The 18564-nt window shown below is 45.3% G+C and overlaps 1 protein-coding gene across 1 annotated transcript in view; it reads left to right on the top strand.

Annotated features, from left to right (window-relative positions):
- The first annotated feature begins 3916 nt into the window (after positions 1-3916).
- The window catches only part of SMARCC1 (SWI/SNF related, matrix associated, actin dependent regulator of chromatin, subfamily c, member 1), a 65846-nt gene continuing 51198 nt past the window's right edge, over positions 3917-18564 (top strand). Inside the window, exons 1-6 of the mRNA XM_010076978.1 lie at positions 3917-4033; positions 7577-7662; positions 11301-11382; positions 12537-12629; positions 15622-15691; positions 17231-17300. Of these exons, the coding sequence (XP_010075280.1) occupies positions 7589-7662; positions 11301-11382; positions 12537-12629; positions 15622-15691; positions 17231-17300 (389 nt within the window). The 5' untranslated portion in view covers positions 3917-4033; positions 7577-7588. The remainder of the gene's footprint in view (positions 4034-7576; positions 7663-11300; positions 11383-12536; positions 12630-15621; positions 15692-17230; positions 17301-18564) is intronic.

Genomic DNA, 18564 nt, shown 5'->3' with positions numbered 1-18564 from the left:
ACCTTACCAAGCATTGCTGCTTCGGGAAATCCTCCCGCAGATTAAATCACTGTTTGCAGCTCTTCTGCGTTCTCGCCTTTAAAAAAGGAACGAGGATTGTAATCTAAATCAAAATATTTTACTGTTGGTTTTCCTTTCCCTGCTATTTACAGATCTGAGCTGAAACGTTCTTTGTTTTGGGGGAAGGAAGGATTTAGTGCATCAGGGCTACGGTGCAGAGCCCTAACGTGGTTGTTTGAGGTCAGTAACCACATCAGACCCACGTGTACGGGGACAGACCCGTCCCATCATGGCTGCAGTGGCAAAGCCTGCTGGCGGAGAGGTCTCCTCTGCTCGTTGTCACTCTGTTCTTGAATTCTTTGGGTTACACTGGAAGACTGTACATGTTTTCTATTTCAGAGTGTGTGGGTGTTTTTATTTCTAATTGACATAGAAAAACGCTTGGGTGTTCCAGCACTTGGAACAAAATCCTCTTGTGCCAAAGCTGTGTGTCTAGGAACGGGGCATTGTTGCTGTCTCCTGCAATTTCCTGGTTAAAAAAACCTTTATTTGCTGCAGAATCAGTTTCTGCTTCTGTCTGCTGTGGAGACAAGTGGAAAACTTGCATCTTGTGTTGTGACCAGTCCTCTGCAGTCCCCTCCAACCGGCCGCACATCGATCAGGAAAGCATCTTGCTGGTTTTGCTGCTTTAAAGATCCGTTTGTATCGCTGGTTGGTGTGCATAAGGCATTGAGAGCAGTCTCTCCTGTTTCCTCTTGAAGTTTTTTTTTTTTTTTCTCTTATCATTTAGGGGGAACCTCAGGCAGAGGAATAAGTTTCCTGTAAAAAAGTTTCCACCCTGTTGTCAGTGCAGAGTGGAATCAGGGATTCCTGGTGCTGTCTGCCGTTCTGAGAGCTCCCAGCTGCCGTGCCTCCGGCAGGAGGTAGGAAGGGGACCTGGGAGCAAAGCAGTAAGTGCCTGAAAAATTCCACATGTCTGAGGATAGGCTTTCCCAGGCATATTCTTATGTATTTTTTCCTCCTGAAGGAAAACATTTGAAAAAAAAATTACAGTAAATCCATACAGGAATATGACCTTTTCTGGATCCAGTTTTTTGACTGTCCGGTGCTGTGCAGGTTTTTTTTTGTGATGCAGGGTGCTCTAAGTCAGCCTGTATTTGCAGGAGACGGTGTTGTCTTGGTGACTTATTTACGAGTGACAGAGAAACCCTGCTAGAAAACCCTAAATTTATGCAGTTTCCCTGTTGATTTTTATGTTCTGGTTTTGTTGGCACATGCGGGTGAAGAACAGGTTCTTTCTTTGGTTATCTTTTTCATGAATTCTCTTCCCACGGTTTATTTTATCTTAGCTGGAGGGTTCTGCTGGAGGCAGATTTGTTCTAGGTGCCCCAAAGAAGCTGTGAGTTTAGTGAAATTCCAAGTTTTTGGATTTTTTTTTTTTATTTGCTTTAAATGATGGCCACAGGTACAGAATTCCAGTTGTTAGTTGGAGCCATCAATACTTTCTGTCTTGTTGCATTTTATGCACTTTTGGGGCTTTATTAATTTAAAATACTGTGTTAAACTTGGTGCAAAATGCTTTAAGACTTTTAACCTGTATAAAAAAATCAAATGTAGCCGTGCAGTGTTGTCTCTGTTAAAGGAGCTGTAGTGGCTGGGAGGGTTTTTCCCTGCTCGGGGTTGCAGAGGGATGAAGGCTGTGTAACCTCAGAGGAGATACGCAAAAGCTGCTTTTGCATTTTTTTTTATTTTCCTGGAGTACACTTCCCATGCAAAACTAAAGGTGTGCTACCACAATGTATTCTGTTTTACCGGGGAAAATGTTAATAAGTATTTGGAGGAGGTGCTGCAGCTCGGTGGGCAGTCGTAAGTAGCTGGGCTTGGGTTGGAACCAGCGCCTTTGCTTTTTGAACGTATTTAACATGTCTGGCACATGAATATGTTCAAGACCGAAGCTGTTTGGTAACAGAAATAGGATTATTTAATACGAAGTCTGGCTCTGCTTTTGTTCTCACCTTTGTGCAAATCCTAAATCTATAATTTAGCAGATATCTGCTCTGCCTGCGCTGTTTAAATTAAATTAGTTTGATTGTGTTATAGTTGGCACTGCTGAACTAAAACTCGGAGTTACATTCAGGCTTTTGTAAGGCAGTGATGCAAAGGTTGATCGTGCGAAATGATGGGAGCTTTGGGGCTATTGGTGATGATACATCTGTGCCCATCCGGAGCGTGCTAGGCACTTAGTTTTAAACTATACAAAAAAGAACGCAAGGTAAATCTTTTATTAACAGATATAAAAATACACGGCACTGTCTGTGTTTTGGTAATCATCCTTCTTGGTTTATCAGACACTGATAAAAAGGGTTCTGGCAAATGTAGCAACAGGGGTTGAAGAATTGTTCTGTGCCTCCTTGCTGGAGGATTTCACCCCTTGTAGCAGAGGCAGGAGAAGGGCACGCGTCCCGCTGCCGCAGCACCCGTGAGCTCCTGCGGAGGCTGGGCTGGGTTTTTGCTAAAGATACTGGATCAGCTGGGGCATCTGGGCGAGTCACGTTTTGCCATCCTGTCTAGCATCAGTAATTCCAACAAAAGGTCGCTCAAACCACCCCGGTGAATTCAGCTGCAGCACACAGAGCGTCTGGTCCAGAAATTGTAAAGAAAATAGCTGCTGGGAGGAGCAGGAAGGTCTAGAGGGTTCTTAAAAAGCCAAAGAGCACAGGTCTGTATCTTCAGCTGGATGCCAAGAGCAGTAAAGACTGACGGTTATTGCTGCTTCGTCGTCTCTCTGGTAGCTGATGAGAATTAATATGAGTTATTAATTAGATAAAATTATCATAATTGCCTGCCTTTTGGGGGGGGGGGGGGGAGGGCTAAAAAAAATGCAGCGTTGGAAATGGAGCCTTCTGGTCTTTCTGGGCTCGTATTCCTGGTGAGGTTTCGTACCCGGGGCAGGACACCTGGGGAGTTCTCCAGGGGTTTGTGTCCTGGGAGGTGCCAAGGTTTGATTTCTCACCTGTCTGTCTGCCTCTTAGCAAGAGCTGGAGGAACTTGGACCTCGAGATGGTCAGAGGCTGTGAAATTGGAAAAGTCGGTGTCTGTGTAGTGCCTTCTGCTGTCAGATGGTGCTTGGGAAAGCGTGGGGAGATCTGACTGCGATTCATCACCACTCCTTCAAACTTTTGAGGGTTCTGGATCCCAACTTTTTTTTTAAGGGGATTTAGGAGAATCTGATGTCAGGGAAGAGCAAAGGTGGTGTGGTTCCTAGTGTTACCCAGGTAGATGACTCCAGGATCGCTAACGTTGGTCCGTGTTCTGCAATGTTTCTTCTGGCATGGCGAGGAAATTGCATCCAGGAGGTGAATATTGTCATGTTAGGAGTAACAAAAACTCGGTGACGGTTCTATATTCCATGCTGTGATTTGCATATATGCATTTATTAGATGTATAACCCAGGGAAATGCTTCGATGGTCGCAGAGCGTTGCAGATGTATTTGTCCAGATCAGTTTTTCTGTTTTTACTGTGCAGTACCGAAGGGATGCTCTTAGGGTTAATGTGTAGTAGCTGGTTGCAGAAGGAGCCTGTAGAAAGCTTTGTGCACGTGTGGGCCAGAATAACTCTGTTCCTTTAGGAACTACAAATCAGATCACAGTCATTAATATCTATCTGTAAGACACCGGTGGCCATGATGAACTGGTGGTGATTCACAGATTTTTGCTGTATTTTAAGAGAAAAGCTCAAACTGTCTGCGCTTGGTGTTCCTCCTGTGCACACACCCCTCCCCAGCCCCCCAGGGATCCTCAAATCTTAAACTGTGCTCGACAGCTGATGGAAGCGGTCTGGGGGATTAGCAAACCGGCGTTCGTGTTTCATTGCCCGCTATCCCCAGTAAGCGTGTGTGTTTTTGTCTTTCAGTACGTTCAAGCAGATGCTCCTACCAATAAAACCCTGGCCGGGCTGGTGGTGCAGCTGCTGCAGTTCCAGGAAGATGCCTTTGGAAAACACGTCACCAATCCTGCCTTCACAAAGCTTCCTGTGAGTATGGGGGTTCACCCGCGGCTGCTCCGGCGGCAGGTTGTGTTCCTCATCCCGCGGCCGTGCTGCTGGCGTGCTTCCAGCCGGTGGGGAGAGCTGGAGCCTCTGTGGCTGTGTCCTCTGGGAGGGGTGGCATAGCACACTCCTTCTTAAAAGCAGATTTTCAGCATAATAAATCTAATTTTCTATACATTTAGAAATGGTTTCCTGAATAGTGTGGGAAGTTGTTAATTTCTAGTGAAGTTCTGTGTAAACTTGTGAATTTTAATTCAAACCGGTTTGAACTGATGGATCCTAAACTGAGTGAATAACGTGGATTTTCCAAAATTAAAAAAAGCTTCCACTGGGCATTTCTGTTGATTAAACTTAAAACTTGTCACGCTGTCAGTGCTGGAAAATGGCTTTGCAGTAGCACATAATTACCTAATTAGTCTGAGATGGTTTTCCGGTCACTCGGTGACATACAGGAACACCACCGATATTTTAAGGGGTGCTTGTTTAAGACTCAGGCTTGGCACATCTCCGGCAGCAGCATCCGAGTGACTGCGTTCAGAATTCCGTCCCACTGCAGAAAGCAGCTGCTGGAGGGGAGAGGGATGCAGCGAGTGGTGAGGACAGAGCGACAAAGGGATTTGGGTTGTGAGGGGCAAGGACTGCACCCAGTTGACCCATTTAGGGAAGGGTCCATGGGCCAAGACAGCTGGTGTAAACGTGCAGGTGAGCTTTGTGGGCATAAGCAGGAAGGGATCTGGTTTATTGACAGCAGAACAGGTTTTGTCTAATTGTTCAAAGCAATTTCCTTTTATACTAGTGGCCACAACCACAGTTTAATGAGAGCATCTTGCTAGAGCCTGCTGACACTTTGAAAAAAGTGACTGATGTCTATGAAGGAGATTTGCTATGCTGTTTTTCACCGTTAAGTATTGTCTGAACTTCTGTGTGTGGTGGTAAAATCCTGAGTTGCCAGAGTGTCTGCGATAGCCCGTGCTGCCAGGGACTCCTGCATCGCCGAGTGCGGTGCCGGGCTGCAGGACTGCCTCCAGCACCACTCCGGGGATGCGGAAGGGTGTCACCTTGTCACTGAAAGGGTGAATGTGGGCTGCTGATGGGCAGCTGGGTGGAGGCAACGCTGCAGCAGCAGCTCCTGAACGTTGGGTGTGAGAGTGGGATTGTTTCCCAAAATGCAGACGAGGTGAGCTTTGCCGCCGTGGTTTCATTGCGTGATACGTCCGGCACGTCAGCAGGTTTTTTTTTTCTGGGTGACAGAAGGTATGCAGGACAGCTGGAGATACGTCACAGCCCCTTGCCATACTGGTGCTTCAAAAGTGTTCTTCACAGCGGCTCTTCTGGGGTTTCTGTTTTTTTAGAGCAGCCAGTGTTTGCCCGCGTGTTTGTAAACCAGCGCTGGTGTTCTCGGAGCCAAGTCTTATGGCAGTAAAATCATTTAGCGTGTTAAAACATTCTGATTTAGTTCGAGCTTCTGATCAGAGACTGCTTCCATCCACAGAGGACTTCAGTTTGCTAAGAATAGAACCGAAATGCCGGCAGCTCGTAAGCTGGCCAGCGCCCGCGTGGCAGCTTTGGGCTCCTCAGCCCCTCCTCTGCACAGGGGGCTGGAAACAGGCGGTAGGGCAGGAGCGGTTCTCTTCTTGTTGGGTGCTTACAGAGGATCTTTGTAATGTTGTTCTTGGACGCTGGTGTATTTCGTATCTCTCAGAACCCTTTGCTTTCCGTGAGCTGCTCCAGAGCCCAGGAGGGCGATGTTTTGTGAGATCCCGTGCTGCTGTTTCAGCTGCAGAGTGGATGTGAAATGCTTTTCGGCAGTGCTGAGGCTGTAATCTGGATACTCCTGGGCTGTAATGTGATGGACCTTAAAGAACACAACCTGTTCTGGTCTCAAAAGTAGAGCGAGCTAGATCAGAAACATTCCTAACGTAGAAGCAAGACTTCTGGGCAGGCTGCTGTCCGTGCCGTGTGTCCAGCGCTGTGCCTTCTCTGGTGCCAGCTGGTAACCGCAGCCCAGCCGTTAAACAACTCCACAGGTTCTCTTTTGGGAATTGTAGAAGGTTTTTTTTATTGTTTTTTTTTTTTTTTTACTGAGAAACACAAAAACAGACCCGTCTTGGTCTATATGTTTAGCACATGTATAGAAGCTAGGTTTCGTTTCCTATTCCCGGTAAATCGTTGGACACTGAGCAGAGCAGGGTCCGAAGGGGTCAGCTCCAGTGTGCCCCGGGCACAGCCGGGCTGGGGGCTGTGGCTCTGCAGGTGGGTCCTTCTGCAAGACAGGACGGCCAGTTCTGCCGTGGGAGCTGCGTGGGACGATGGATCCAGCCAAAAGTGGCCAAAAGCAGTTCCGGGCTGCAATTAGTAGGAGGAAGTTTTCCAGGGTGGTCTTACTTGGGTGCATGTTTGTAAATGAATTTTTACATCTTACAAGAAGTTAACAAAAAAATCACTTTTTTGTGGTACAGTCGTATTGGAAAGGGATCTGTAGCTGTAAAGAGAAGGCGTGGTGGCCAGAAACAGTTTTTATTTGTTCTGTTATGTCATATGTTGCGTTCTTTGTCACTGGTTAGTTCATCGATGCTGTTGTGTATTTCCCTTCCTGTTGTTCCTCTGTTGAGGCCCCGATACCCGCAGGGCCGTGCTTGGGGCACGTTCTAGTGGTGCCCTCCCTGGTCCGGGCTCCAGCCGAGCTCTCCAGCTGCCCTTCAGTTCTAAGGTGGCTTTGATGGTCGCTTACTTTTTCAGATGCAAACATCCTGACCAGAGATATTAGTAAAACAACAAAGATCATCCCAAATTATAATTTATCAGAAAAAGTGGGGAACATCCCTGCTTTTTTAGTAACCCTGTAGAGAAGGGGCTTGGTGAGACTCGGAGCTTTTCCGTCTCCCCGTGCCGCTGTTTGAATTTGGGCTCTTGAATCCAGAGTGCCTGTTGTGTGACTCAGCTGTACTCTGCTGAAATTGATAGTGAAGAAATGAGCCCGGTGACCTTTTCAGGTCTTGACAAAGAACTTGGTGTTGTGGTGGAGGAGGGACGTGGGTGGAGAGCTTCAGGAGCCCGGGTTGTAGATGTTCCTTTCGAATGGTTTGGTTTGTTTTCCTGAACAGAGATGGAGAGCTCCTGAACTGACAGCTACGATATTAGGTTTAATGTGGTGTGAAATGGATGCTCAAAGAGTAGTTTGGATTTCTGTTTTACCGCTGTGCGAGGGATTTTTCGCAAGCTCCTCACGTAAGGAGGGACTTGGAGCTTTCAGATCTGTCAGGTTCTGCTTGTGAATGTGAAGAATTCTGCTTAAACCAAATCTCTGAACATTCTTACAGGAAAAATGTAAAACTCCAAAAGTGATTCATCTGAGAGTTAAACTGTGTGTTTGATAAGTTAAATGTCTAAAACTCAGCTAACAAGTATGTATTCATTTAAAATAGTTACATAAGGGTCAATGTCACTGTCACTTTTCTCATGTCTGTATTTTCTCATTTCTTCATTTTCTCTCACTTTTGTCATTTTCCCTTTTCTCTCTGGTTCTAGGCGAAGTGCTTCATGGATTTCAAAGCTGGAGGTACATTATGTCACATTCTTGGTGCTGCTTACAAATATAAGAATGAACAGGGCTGGTAAGTTGTTATTCTGATTTCTACACCTTTTGCGTGAAGTGAAGCACATGAGATGCCTCTGCAACCTCCTGACAGTTTAATCCTTCTGGAGAACTGGGCAGGCAAGGGAGTTGGAGATGGGAAGAGGAAATTTTTTTCCTGTTTTGCTGATGGTAGCTTTTTAAAGACACCACCCCACACACTTTGAAATTTAAAGATAATGTGTTCAAGTTGAAGGTTTTGAGCCCGTAGGTTGGGAGTTAATTACAAGCTTGAGGCTTTTTTTGCCATTTATTTGCTGTGTGACTGAGCAAAGGAATCAGTATCTTAGAATCCTTGTTTCCCATCTATAAGATGTAAATCTTTGTTGCTGTGTTGAGTATAGGGGTTAGTTAGAGGTGGGAAAATACGAAGCATTGCACAGATACTAATAAATGCTCCGTTTTCCATTGCTTATCAACCTCAACAAATGGGGAGTGGGAGTAGTTAGAAATTAAAATTATTCATGTCACATCCTGGTAGTGTTTTGACCTGTGTGTTTCTGAATTATAATCCTCTTCCCAACACAGCAGTAGCATGAATTACTGCATTTGAGAACACTGGAAAAAATCTGCAGATGAAAAGTAGGTAGGCAAAAGTGAGCAGAGGGTGTTCTTGTACATGAATGTAGATAGTTTCTGAGCTGATGTTGTGCAGATGTGGAACAGCATTCTTGGGACCGACCATGTTCCTCTTCCCCACGAGAGCAAATTAAAAGCCAGAAATAAAGTTTTGTTCGTGTGGTTGGTTGTTTTTAGGAGTTGTTCACTCTCGTCTCAGCTCAGTGGGTATCTGAGGTGGGTGTATCGGGGAGCTGGTGTGAGCAAGCTGCTGTCAGGTTTTTTCTGCTCCAATATTGCCAGTGCCTGGGACATGATACGTGTGTGTCGTGTTCTGTGTGGCGCATCCTTCAGGAGTGTCTTGCTACCTCTGCCTTCAGATAAAGGAGTTAAATGGCTCCTGCCTCAGCAATACTTAAACGTTCCCATTTTTGCCAGACAAATTCATTTTTCAGCCGTTGACGTTTGTCAGCAAACCTCAGACCCGTGGTTGCCTCCTCTCTTCTCCCTCTCTTGCTGATTGCACACAACTAGTGGGTAGTGTCTTGTGTTTGCATGTGGGATGTAGAGGGAAGTAATACTTGAATTTAACTCTGAGGATCAGACGTAGAGCTTGGAATGTACCCTTCACTGACTCAACCAAATAATGTGGTGTTTTGCCTGAAATACAATTTTTTAAAAAAATTTTTTTTTAATGGTATGTATTGTCGCTCTTGCTTAACCTGTTTGTGAATGATCTGTCTTATAGGAGAAGTACCTTTCCTCGTCATAATAGGTATGTCTGACAATGCACTTACCCAGTGCGGCTGGACATACCCTGCCTCTCTCTGCAGTTCCCGTAGCTGGTCGCTAGAACCTCTCAGGGGGTCTCAGTTAAACCAAGCACAGGAAGAATTAATCCTACTATTTTATCTAAATAAATGGGAAAGTTAAAAGAAAAAGTGCTGTTTCCTAGTATATTGACATGCTTCTCTTAAAGTTTGGGTTTCAAAGGAGGCAAAAATCTGTGGATGTGTATAGCAATAAATAAATACATACATAATGCAGGTTAGAGGCAACTGAATGTAATGATTTTGGTCAAAGTGGAATGCCATAAGTGTCTTTGTTTCATGGGTACTGAAGACTGTATTAGATGTCTAGGAAAATGGGTTAGTTTGTGTTTATTTGGGATTTATCTTCCTTCACCTCTTTGAAGCCCCTGCGTTTGAGAAGCATGGGTTTTGAGTACAGACTGTGGAGCTGTCGGTGGGTGAACGCTGGAGACGTGGCTTCATCTGGGCTCTTAAAGTCCTCCGTATCGGAGGTGTGAAATACTTCATTAAATGAAGCTGTGCAGTGAACTCAGGCTTCTAGGTGACCCTACTTCTAGAAGTCAGCGTAAACCTTTCAACATGCCCAATGCTATTTAAAGATGTCATAAATGTCCTTTGAAAATCGAAAGATGATTCTGATAAATATGCCAGGATATGCTCTTTAACTCCCTTACCACATTTTATTACCATTTATTATATTATTATTAATAAGTAAAACCAATAATACTGCTTTAGGATAGACGCCATCCTTCGCTAGTAGTGACTGTTTCTGGTGTTGCCCAGCGTGGCAGCGTATTTCCGCAGCACCGTCTGCGCGGGCAGCTGCTTTCTCAGAATGCTGAGAGAAGAGGAAGAGCTGGGTGGTCCCAGCTGGAGTCTCTTTAATTGAGTTGTGTAACATCGATGCCATGCCATCGTTGTGTGGTAATGGGGTTTGTGTCTAAAACAAAAAATCAATCTTGCTTTGGTTTGCCTTCATTGTATATTTATAACCTTTAAAAATTGATTTGATGCGTTACTGGAAGCAAGCTTGTGTTTAAAAGAAACTGTCTTTAGATACGGGCCCGGGGATAAATGCTCGTGTTTTCCGTTGAGGTATTGGAGCGTACCTGTCCCTGTGTGGTAACGCTGTGCGTGGCTTGTTCGCGGTGTTAAGTGTCCAGGGGGCTTCTCATTTTACACGCTGGAATCCCTTCTGCAGTGTTCCCACCCCTGGACACCAACTCAGCACCCCCGTAAAGGGCGTTCTCACACCCCAGCAACAGCTTTTCCAAAGCTTGGGAGGTACAGAAGCGCACCAGACAGCGTTTCACATCCAAGAGTCAAAAAGTTGATTATCTGAACGTACCGTCGTGCTTTGGAAAAGGCTGAATTGTTCCGGGTCTGGCCCGGATCTGGTCCAGACGCTCCTGCAGCTCCGCCTGCCCTGCCTGGGATGATGAGTGCTGTCCCACCTCTCGGGTTCTGGGGGTCACCATTCAAATTCTTCACGTGGGTTGATCATCCATGACTTCTGAACACGTGTACGGTCCAGGTGGAGACGGCAGAACGCCTTTAGGGGGGCTTGTGTGGTTCCTCCCAGCTGAAAGTCGCAGATTTTGTGTTATCCCCCCCCCATTTCTGATAGACACTTAATCTGCATTGTCATGTCAAGAATTTCGATTATTTTGTCAATGAACTATCAAACGTTAAAGTACCAGAGCCCAGTAGAGATGATGATAAATGCTGACGTGGATGATGAGCTGCTGACATGCTGGGGGGTGGCTTTTCTCAAAGCGATGAGTAGTTTAGAAGATCTCAGGCAAACAACCTGCTGTGTTTTTCCTGGATTAGAATCTGGGACTGGTGGATGGTGCAACTAGAAGTCAGAGAAACGTGAGAGCTCGTTCATGAATTTTTCTCATCTGGTTGTGGAAACCCATCGTGAGCGCTTGGTTCTGTTTCTGTTGAGTTATCCTTTGTGACCGTGGTGGAATGCACAACCCTGCCGCGGGGTTTTGTTGGACGGTGTCGACCTTCATTTTTCCTGCACATTTCACAACTCAGTTACATTTTGTTGATTTGGTTCATTGTGATTTTTCTTGCTTGTGAGGGCTGCCAAGTGAAGCAAAAATTATTTTTGATTGTGCTTTGAGTGTCCTTATGTAGCTACCATGGCACACTGTTCTTTATGTGGAATGTGAAAGCTGCTTGACTGCTGGATAGAGGAGAGCTGAATTTAATATTTCTGAATCGTTTTCCTTAACAGGCGGAGGTTCGACCTGCAGAATCCATCCCGGATGGATCGGAACGTGGAGATGTTCATGAACATTGAGAAAACACTAGTGCAGGCAAGAGACTCACAGACAAAACCCGGTGTGCTCCCATGCGCAGGGGAAGGGGTTCGCTGGCTTTCGATGTGCCTCGGTTGAGACCCACTGAACTTTCATCCCGGGCTTCTGTAGGAATGTTATCCTCCCCCCTCCCACTCCCCCCCAGTCACAAATCCATGTTGTCACTTGGAAGCCTCAGAATGTTTTCGCTGATGTTCTGTGGATATGCGTAGGGGGAGAAAGCTGTTTGTAAGGTAGGAGAAGGCATCCCGAGTGTCTCGTCTTCCTGTGGAAGAAGCACCCTTGGGATGGAGTAACTATTTCTGCACATATCCGTTCCATTGCTGGTTTCTTGAGACTTGGTGTAAGTTTGTCTTTTTTCATGGTTAGGGTACATTTTAGACTCTCTCTCATGCTTATCAAACAAGTTACTGCCAGAAGAGGGCAGATAACAACTGTACGGAGTCTAGTTTGAAGTTAAAAATTTAAGTGCTGCATGAAAATAACAGAATATTTTTTCCAACTCTAAAACCAAGCTCAGTGTATAATATAGTTGAGATGTAACTTTCAGGTTCTTGTCAGAAATGGAAATAGGAGGGACAGCAAAAAGAAACAATACTTTTATAAAAAAATCTTCTGCCATTGTATGGTGGTTTCAACACAGAATAGAGTACGTGTTAGAATCCAAAATGAAACGAATGTGTGCAGATACCCTAGAAATGCGTGGATCTGTACGTCAGCGCACCAGGACAGATCCAGATTTGGAAGTTGACACGCAGGGGACTTTATTTCCCTTTCAAGCAAAGTCTTCCAGAGCTTGTCAAAAATTCATTGAGATCAGAGACGTGGTTTCCATGAAAGCTGATGTTGTCAAAGCAGGAATATCAGAACAGCTACACTGGGTCCCGTTCCCTTCGTCCGTGGTGACATCTCCGACAGAGCCGATGGCGGGTCTGCAGAGACCAGCCAGAAAGCCGGGAGAAGGCTTTGACAGGGGGTGTGCAGAGGAAATGTCGCTGTCGGGGGGGTTTCTGGAGTTAGCGTGCCATATTACAAGCTGATACATCTTCCTTTTGAGCTTTGTCAAGCATTGGTGATCGTCATAGGAATGTCTTGATTGATGTCGCAGGTGACTGCTTGTTTCTTACTGAGCTTCCCATTCTCTCCCCTAGAACAACTGTCTGAGCAGACCCACCATCTACCTCATTCCAGATATAGAACTGAAGCTGGCTAATAAATTGAAGGATATTGTCAAACGTCACCAGGTAACTGTTAAATAGACTTTATTACAACAAATGTTTTGTCGGTTGTAAGATACAGTGCATTTACCCGAGCTCAGCCTGTCGGTTCCATCTGGATTGTGTCTGCCAACACGGGGCAGCAGCACTCCCTTCAGCCCAGGTGTCACCGTCTGTAAAATGCCACTAGTGGTTATCCTGACGTGGAGGGTGAATCATAACTCTGCTCTAAAGGTAAATCTGAAGGTGCTGTTGAAGGGAAGAGTCCTTCTGGTGCCTCAGTGAGCTGGCTGCAGGCTTACTGTGGAGTACCGGCAGAATAAATAGTAAATAAAGCAGAAACTCGCTGTTTGTCCAGATCTGAGACCAAAGAGGGTGGTGGATCGTACAGCTCTTCTAGATATGTGAGGGCAGCTTTAATCTTAAAACAATCACTGCTGGTTTTGTTTTCTTTTACTTGCTTTTGTCTTGGTTGTGACAACGGTCTCCTGCCTGTTAGCCGAGAGAGCCAACGCCTTGCCGTTGTGGTTTGATGTACTGGATGGTGAACTGGACAAGATTAACAGCTTCATCTCTTAAACATGTAAACAGCCTTTTAGCTTGTCTTGAGAGAAGTGTCCTGGAATGTGAACTGGAGATGGTCTGATAGCCTTTGGTGGTGTGATAATCCCCAGCTGTAGCCAGAGCAAGCTGGTCCTGTTCCAGATCAGATGGATTTCCCATGTTGTCATTATGAGCCATTGTCTCAGCTTCACTTGTGTATTTTTTCACAAGTTACTCTTAATTATTCATCTAATTCAGGATGCTTGCTATTGTTATTAGAGTTAATGATTCTATTTTCCTTTCACAAAGGAATTCTGCAGTGAACTCCGGGCATGCTCGACCCATGAATGATTCCAGGGACTTGGACCAGGCAGTTTTGTCTCTAAAAGGAGAACAAATCAGAAATTGTCCCTAATTCTGCTTTTTGGGCTTTCTTCCTTTGCCCTGCTTCTGAATTCTCATCTTGTATTCATGTTGCTGTCCATGCTTGCTCACTATCTTGATTTTTTTTAACCCATTTTTGTCATCTTCCCTCTACCCCATCCCTGGTACCTGTCACTCCCTCCTCTCCAGCGTTCCCAAATCCTCGGTGCAGAGTTGTTGCGTATCTCCCGTCCCAGCACAGTGCTGGTGTGATCTCTGGGCTTACCAGGAGAGGTGTCAGTGGGGTGTTTGTTCTCTCTGCTGATGAAGATGCTGTGACTGTGTCACACTTTTCCTGATTTTCTTTATAAACGTTGAGAATTCTGAGAAGCGCCAGAATAGTATTTTAGGAACTTACAAGCAGGTAATGGGTGAGATGTAGCATTTATATCCTCCTGCTTCCAGAAGAGTGTTTTGTTGGTAGATAACTCTTCTGTCGTGTTATATCTTTATCTCCCAGTCCCGTTCAGTTTAGCGGAGGCAGGGAATAAACCTTATAATGTATTTACATCCTTCAGACAGCTATTTTAGTGTCAGGTTGTCGATCCCTTTGTTTCCAGCCACGGTGGTGTCCAAGAGAGCCTTGCTGTTCATCTCTTGTGCGTTGGGTTTTAAAGCTCCCTGGGAAGCAGATGAAGCTCACCGATCTGATTCCCAGAGCGGAGGTTGGGTATCTAGAAGAGCACCTTTAGCTCATGGGGAATGAAGGGAGAATCTCCGTGATTGTTCCTGAAACACTTTGCAGGGTCTTCTTTCATGCCAGGGTTTTTTCCTTCCCCTCTGAATGCTTTTAAATTCTCCTGACTTTCCACCTTTCTCTTTCTCCAGAGGACCTCCTCTCCCTTTACCCCGTTCTGTGAACTCTTGCTGGTGTGGGAACTCTTGCCCTTCAGCCCCTGATCTCAGTCTCCAAATCTTGCTGCCGTCACACGATGCATCTTGGTGCTTTTTAAATTTTATTCCTTTTGATGCTGTCTTTGAAATGAGCATTTTGTTGGCTCTAACCTATCCCACGTGCTCTTGAGTCCTTTAAATAAATGTCACGTATTTATGGCGTGTAAATTTTGAATAACATTTTCATACAAACCCTTCCAAAGCGTAACTCCCCTGTGGAAGAGGCTGCAGACGGTGGATTTCTGCTCTCCTTGGAAATGACTCTTCGTGTGCGGAGACTGGAGGCGTCTCTGCAGCACGTGGGAGAATCCTTACGGTTCTCCACGTGAGGGCAGGACAGGGTGTTCTTGGCTGGCCACACTAAGCAGTGTTATGGATTTATTTGACAGGTATCTAGTTAAGTAGCAGAATTTTTTTTCATGATGAAGTAGGTCCAACAGGAATATGAACCCATACAGGGAGAAATTGCTTTATGTGCCGTGTTTGGGGCATCTACATAAGGATGAGAAATACATCTGTTGCTTCTCATACATCAAGAAAATTATGTCCTAGACCAGCGAGAAGAAAAAGTATTCTCGTGTTTGCATAATGGACAAACCGTGGTATTGTGTTGGTGTATTTCTGATTTATTCCTTTTGTTCTCTGATTTAGGAGGCTTTTTTGAAAAGGGCGGGTGTTTATTCTGTCTCTTGACACACAGCCTGTTTGAATACCAACAGTGTTCAGTTCCAGGCAGCCTTTCCTACTTCAGTTTCTCATTGACTTTCATCTTATATAAATTGTCATGTTTAGAAATTGGTTTGGACCAGAATGTGTATTAAGTGGAAAAAAAGCTACAGGTGCTTTCTTACAAAATCTTCACTAGTAGGTTTGTATGAGCTGATAGTTGAGCAGTTTACAGTGAGAATTGGGGCAGAAGGAACCAGGAGGAGGAAGGATTTGAGATGAAAAGAGATGACAGTAGTTTGGCAGCAGTCTTAAAAGAATTGCCTTTTTCTGGCACCTCTTAGAGGTGGTGTTCTTAGTAGTTGCATTGAAGCTAGCCTTGAATACTTGCAAGTTGCATGGGATGTGGGTGGGAAAAAAAGCAGCCAAGAAGCTGGGGGTAATGTGTTGAAGGTTTCTCATGGAGTTTTCTTTTCTTCCACCTTTCCCCCAGGGAACAGTAACCGAGGAGAAATCAAAGGCTACCCACCACGTTTATCCAAGTCCTACCTCAGTGGATGATGGTAAAGTTGCTTTCTGATTTTTAAGCAGAAATACTCTTGTACGTAAATTCCGTTGGCTCTTACAGGAGCTTTCACACAGAATGTCCCAGCCTGCTCCTGAGAGCCCCTAGGAAAGTATTTCTAGGATTGATAACTCCAAATAAAATCATTGTGTCCTGCTTCTGACTGTTGGGTGTAACATTCACATTTGTGATTGATGCAGAACTTTGGGATGAAGGTGTGTCGCGCTGGCTACTCTTCAGTAATTGCATTGGAAATGGAGATAGGATTTATTACTGACTGCACGTAGACGTTGTATTTGTCCCTAATAACCTGCAGGCTGTAGGGGAGCAAAGTGAAGGGTCTGGAAGAACTTCAAAAATAAATCAACTTCTATTTAAATTTAACAGGGAGGGTGGTGAAAGCAGGGGGCTTGAAACTAAAGTTTCTGGGTGTTTTTTTTTTTTTCTTCATTTGTTGCTTCCTTAATGTGCAAGTACAGGTCAAAATGTGAAGGAAACACCCTTAGGAATCAGCTGGATGTAGGAGAGGTAGCACATGCTGAAGGACATGAGAATCCAAAAGCTTTTTGCCATGTTCTGGTTTTTCCAGGTGATAGGTGGGGAATGCTGATACGCATCGTTGCGTGTGGTTAGGCAAGGTGGAAACGATAACGAGTAGACCTGATTAATGGAGATTGGCTTTGTTGTCATGCAGCCTGCCTCGATAAAGTACACAGGTTCTGCAAAAGCAATTTAACAGCTGTGTCCTGCAGCAAATAGCAAAAACCCCTCTTAATTTCATTAAATCCTTTTGTCTAGTGGATCCTTGTTGAGCTCCGCTGACGAAATGAGCTTTTTCTGGTGTGCCCGGGTGCCTGGTGGCCACTAGATGGAAGTGTTCACTTCTGTATGGGGACTGTCGTGGATTGTCCTCTTGTCCTTGTGTTCTGTGCTTCTGCTAATGCCATGCGTCGCCGCGGGTTTGTGTTTATTTTTAACGACATCAGGTCCTCGGAAAGGGCTGAGCACAGGAGGTCCCACCTGCCCCCCAGTCAGTGCACACGCAGGTGTGGTGGGCAGAGCTCTCAACCCCTGGATGCTCTAGAATGAGAAATCAGCTGTGGGTTCGAGCAGGGTGACTTCACACAGGTTCAAACCCTCGGGGCTTCTCTTTTAATCCTCCTCTGGGCCATATTGTCAGTAGCTGGGCTGTGGGGGGTAGGTTAGTACATTGTGTCAGATGGACAGTTTAAAAGGAAAAAAAAAAAAAACAAAAAACCTCTAAAACACCAGTCAGACCAGACCTTTCCCCTTCCTGCAAAGTCAGCAAAGCGTTGGTGTGCTCAGTAAGTCTGTATTAACTTGAAGTCCTGGTTAGCACTGCTGTGAAAGAAGAAAGGTGACATCCCAGTTTTGTGAGTCTCTGGGAAGTTTTTTATTACCGCAGGCTTTTAGCAGAGGTGAAAGCAACGCCTTTCCTATGAGTGTGGAAAAGCAGAGTCGTGTTGGATGTGCTTTACGATCTGAAGGTGATGCTGGATCTCTTTCCCCTTGGCAGATGAATGGCTGAGACCCGTGATGAAAAAAGACAAGCAGGTGCTGGTACACTGGGGCTTCTTTCCAGACAGGTAAAGAAAGGTGGGGGAGGAAAGCACACCCCACATCTCGTTAAAAGGACTTAATCAGTGGTTTGAACCCGCAGTGTGCAGGTTGATACTTGGGATCCTGGCAGGTGAGGTTAGAAAAGGAGAGTCTGCTGGTCTGCAGAGCTGGGGAGGTTGCAAATGGAACAAGACTTTCCAAGGGCAGAATGAGCCTTCCCATAAAGTTAGTGAGACTTTAAAGTGAAGGAGAACTTCTTATCACCTGGTTGAGGTTTCTTCCACAAACAGAGATGTCACTCCATGGGTTGCCTTTAGTCAAGTGCGAGTGAGTGTTGAAAGCGTATCTTTGAGAAAGCTGTCTTGGGTTAGAAGATTTTAAAAGATAGTGTATGTACTGTTAGTAACTTAAATGTATTTTTAATAACTGGTTTCTGAGTCCAGGTTATGGAAAAATTAAAAAAAAAATATAACCTGGCATTGACTTGTTTAAATAATTTTTTCAGAGTACTGAAATCTGCTCAGCAGTGCATGCACAGGGTTCTCAGGAACCATGCGCATGTTTGGGTGGAAGAGAGCAAACAACAGTCACACTTAAGCTCCTTTCTTCCTACAGATGAAGAATCTTTATTTTTGTATTTCTATCACATGAGCAGGCACATCGTGTTGACTCTGTGTGCATTTATAGACATCGGTGTGAGCCTGAGGAGTGCTGCATGCACATCTCTTCCTGCACGTGGCTTACCCCCAGTGCTCCATGCCTGCCTGGGGTTGATGACAGTATTTTGGCTTTTGCTGTTACTCAGTGCAGCCCTTAATCCTTGTACATAGGCTTTCGAGGAATAGCATGTGGAGCAGTGAATGTAAATAATAAATGGGTTCTCCAGCAGCAGGGCTGAAGGAGGGGATACATGCTCCTTTCTTCTGCAAATCTGGTGTCTCTTGCTTTGAACTCCCAAGAACAGAAACAAGTTAATTAACTTAATGCCAGGTTGGAACAGGTGACTCAGAAACTGCATTTGTCCTCCTGAATCTGGAGAGCAGATCTGCAGTCTGAAGCTGGAGCTGGCTTCCCTTTTGGATTCAGAAAGTTAGAAATGTGGTGGGATGCCTTGGACCCCTCCCTTCTCAGTGTGTCCGGTTCCTGTAGCAGAAACCAGTGATGATTCCTTTAGCTTTTGGGAAATGCTTCACTCTTCTGTGGTATATCCCAGCAGCATGCTTTGCACATGGCAGAATTGCTGAATAGATATCCCTGTGGGTGATGTTTGCGGATGCACAGCCTCGGAGA

This window comes from Pterocles gutturalis, unplaced genomic scaffold (assembly GCF_000699245.1).
Source record: "Pterocles gutturalis isolate BGI_N339 unplaced genomic scaffold, ASM69924v1 scaffold13003, whole genome shotgun sequence".
NCBI classification, from domain to species: domain Eukaryota; kingdom Metazoa; phylum Chordata; class Aves; order Pterocliformes; family Pteroclidae; genus Pterocles; species Pterocles gutturalis.
This window is presented reverse-complemented; position numbering and strand designations above follow the sequence as displayed.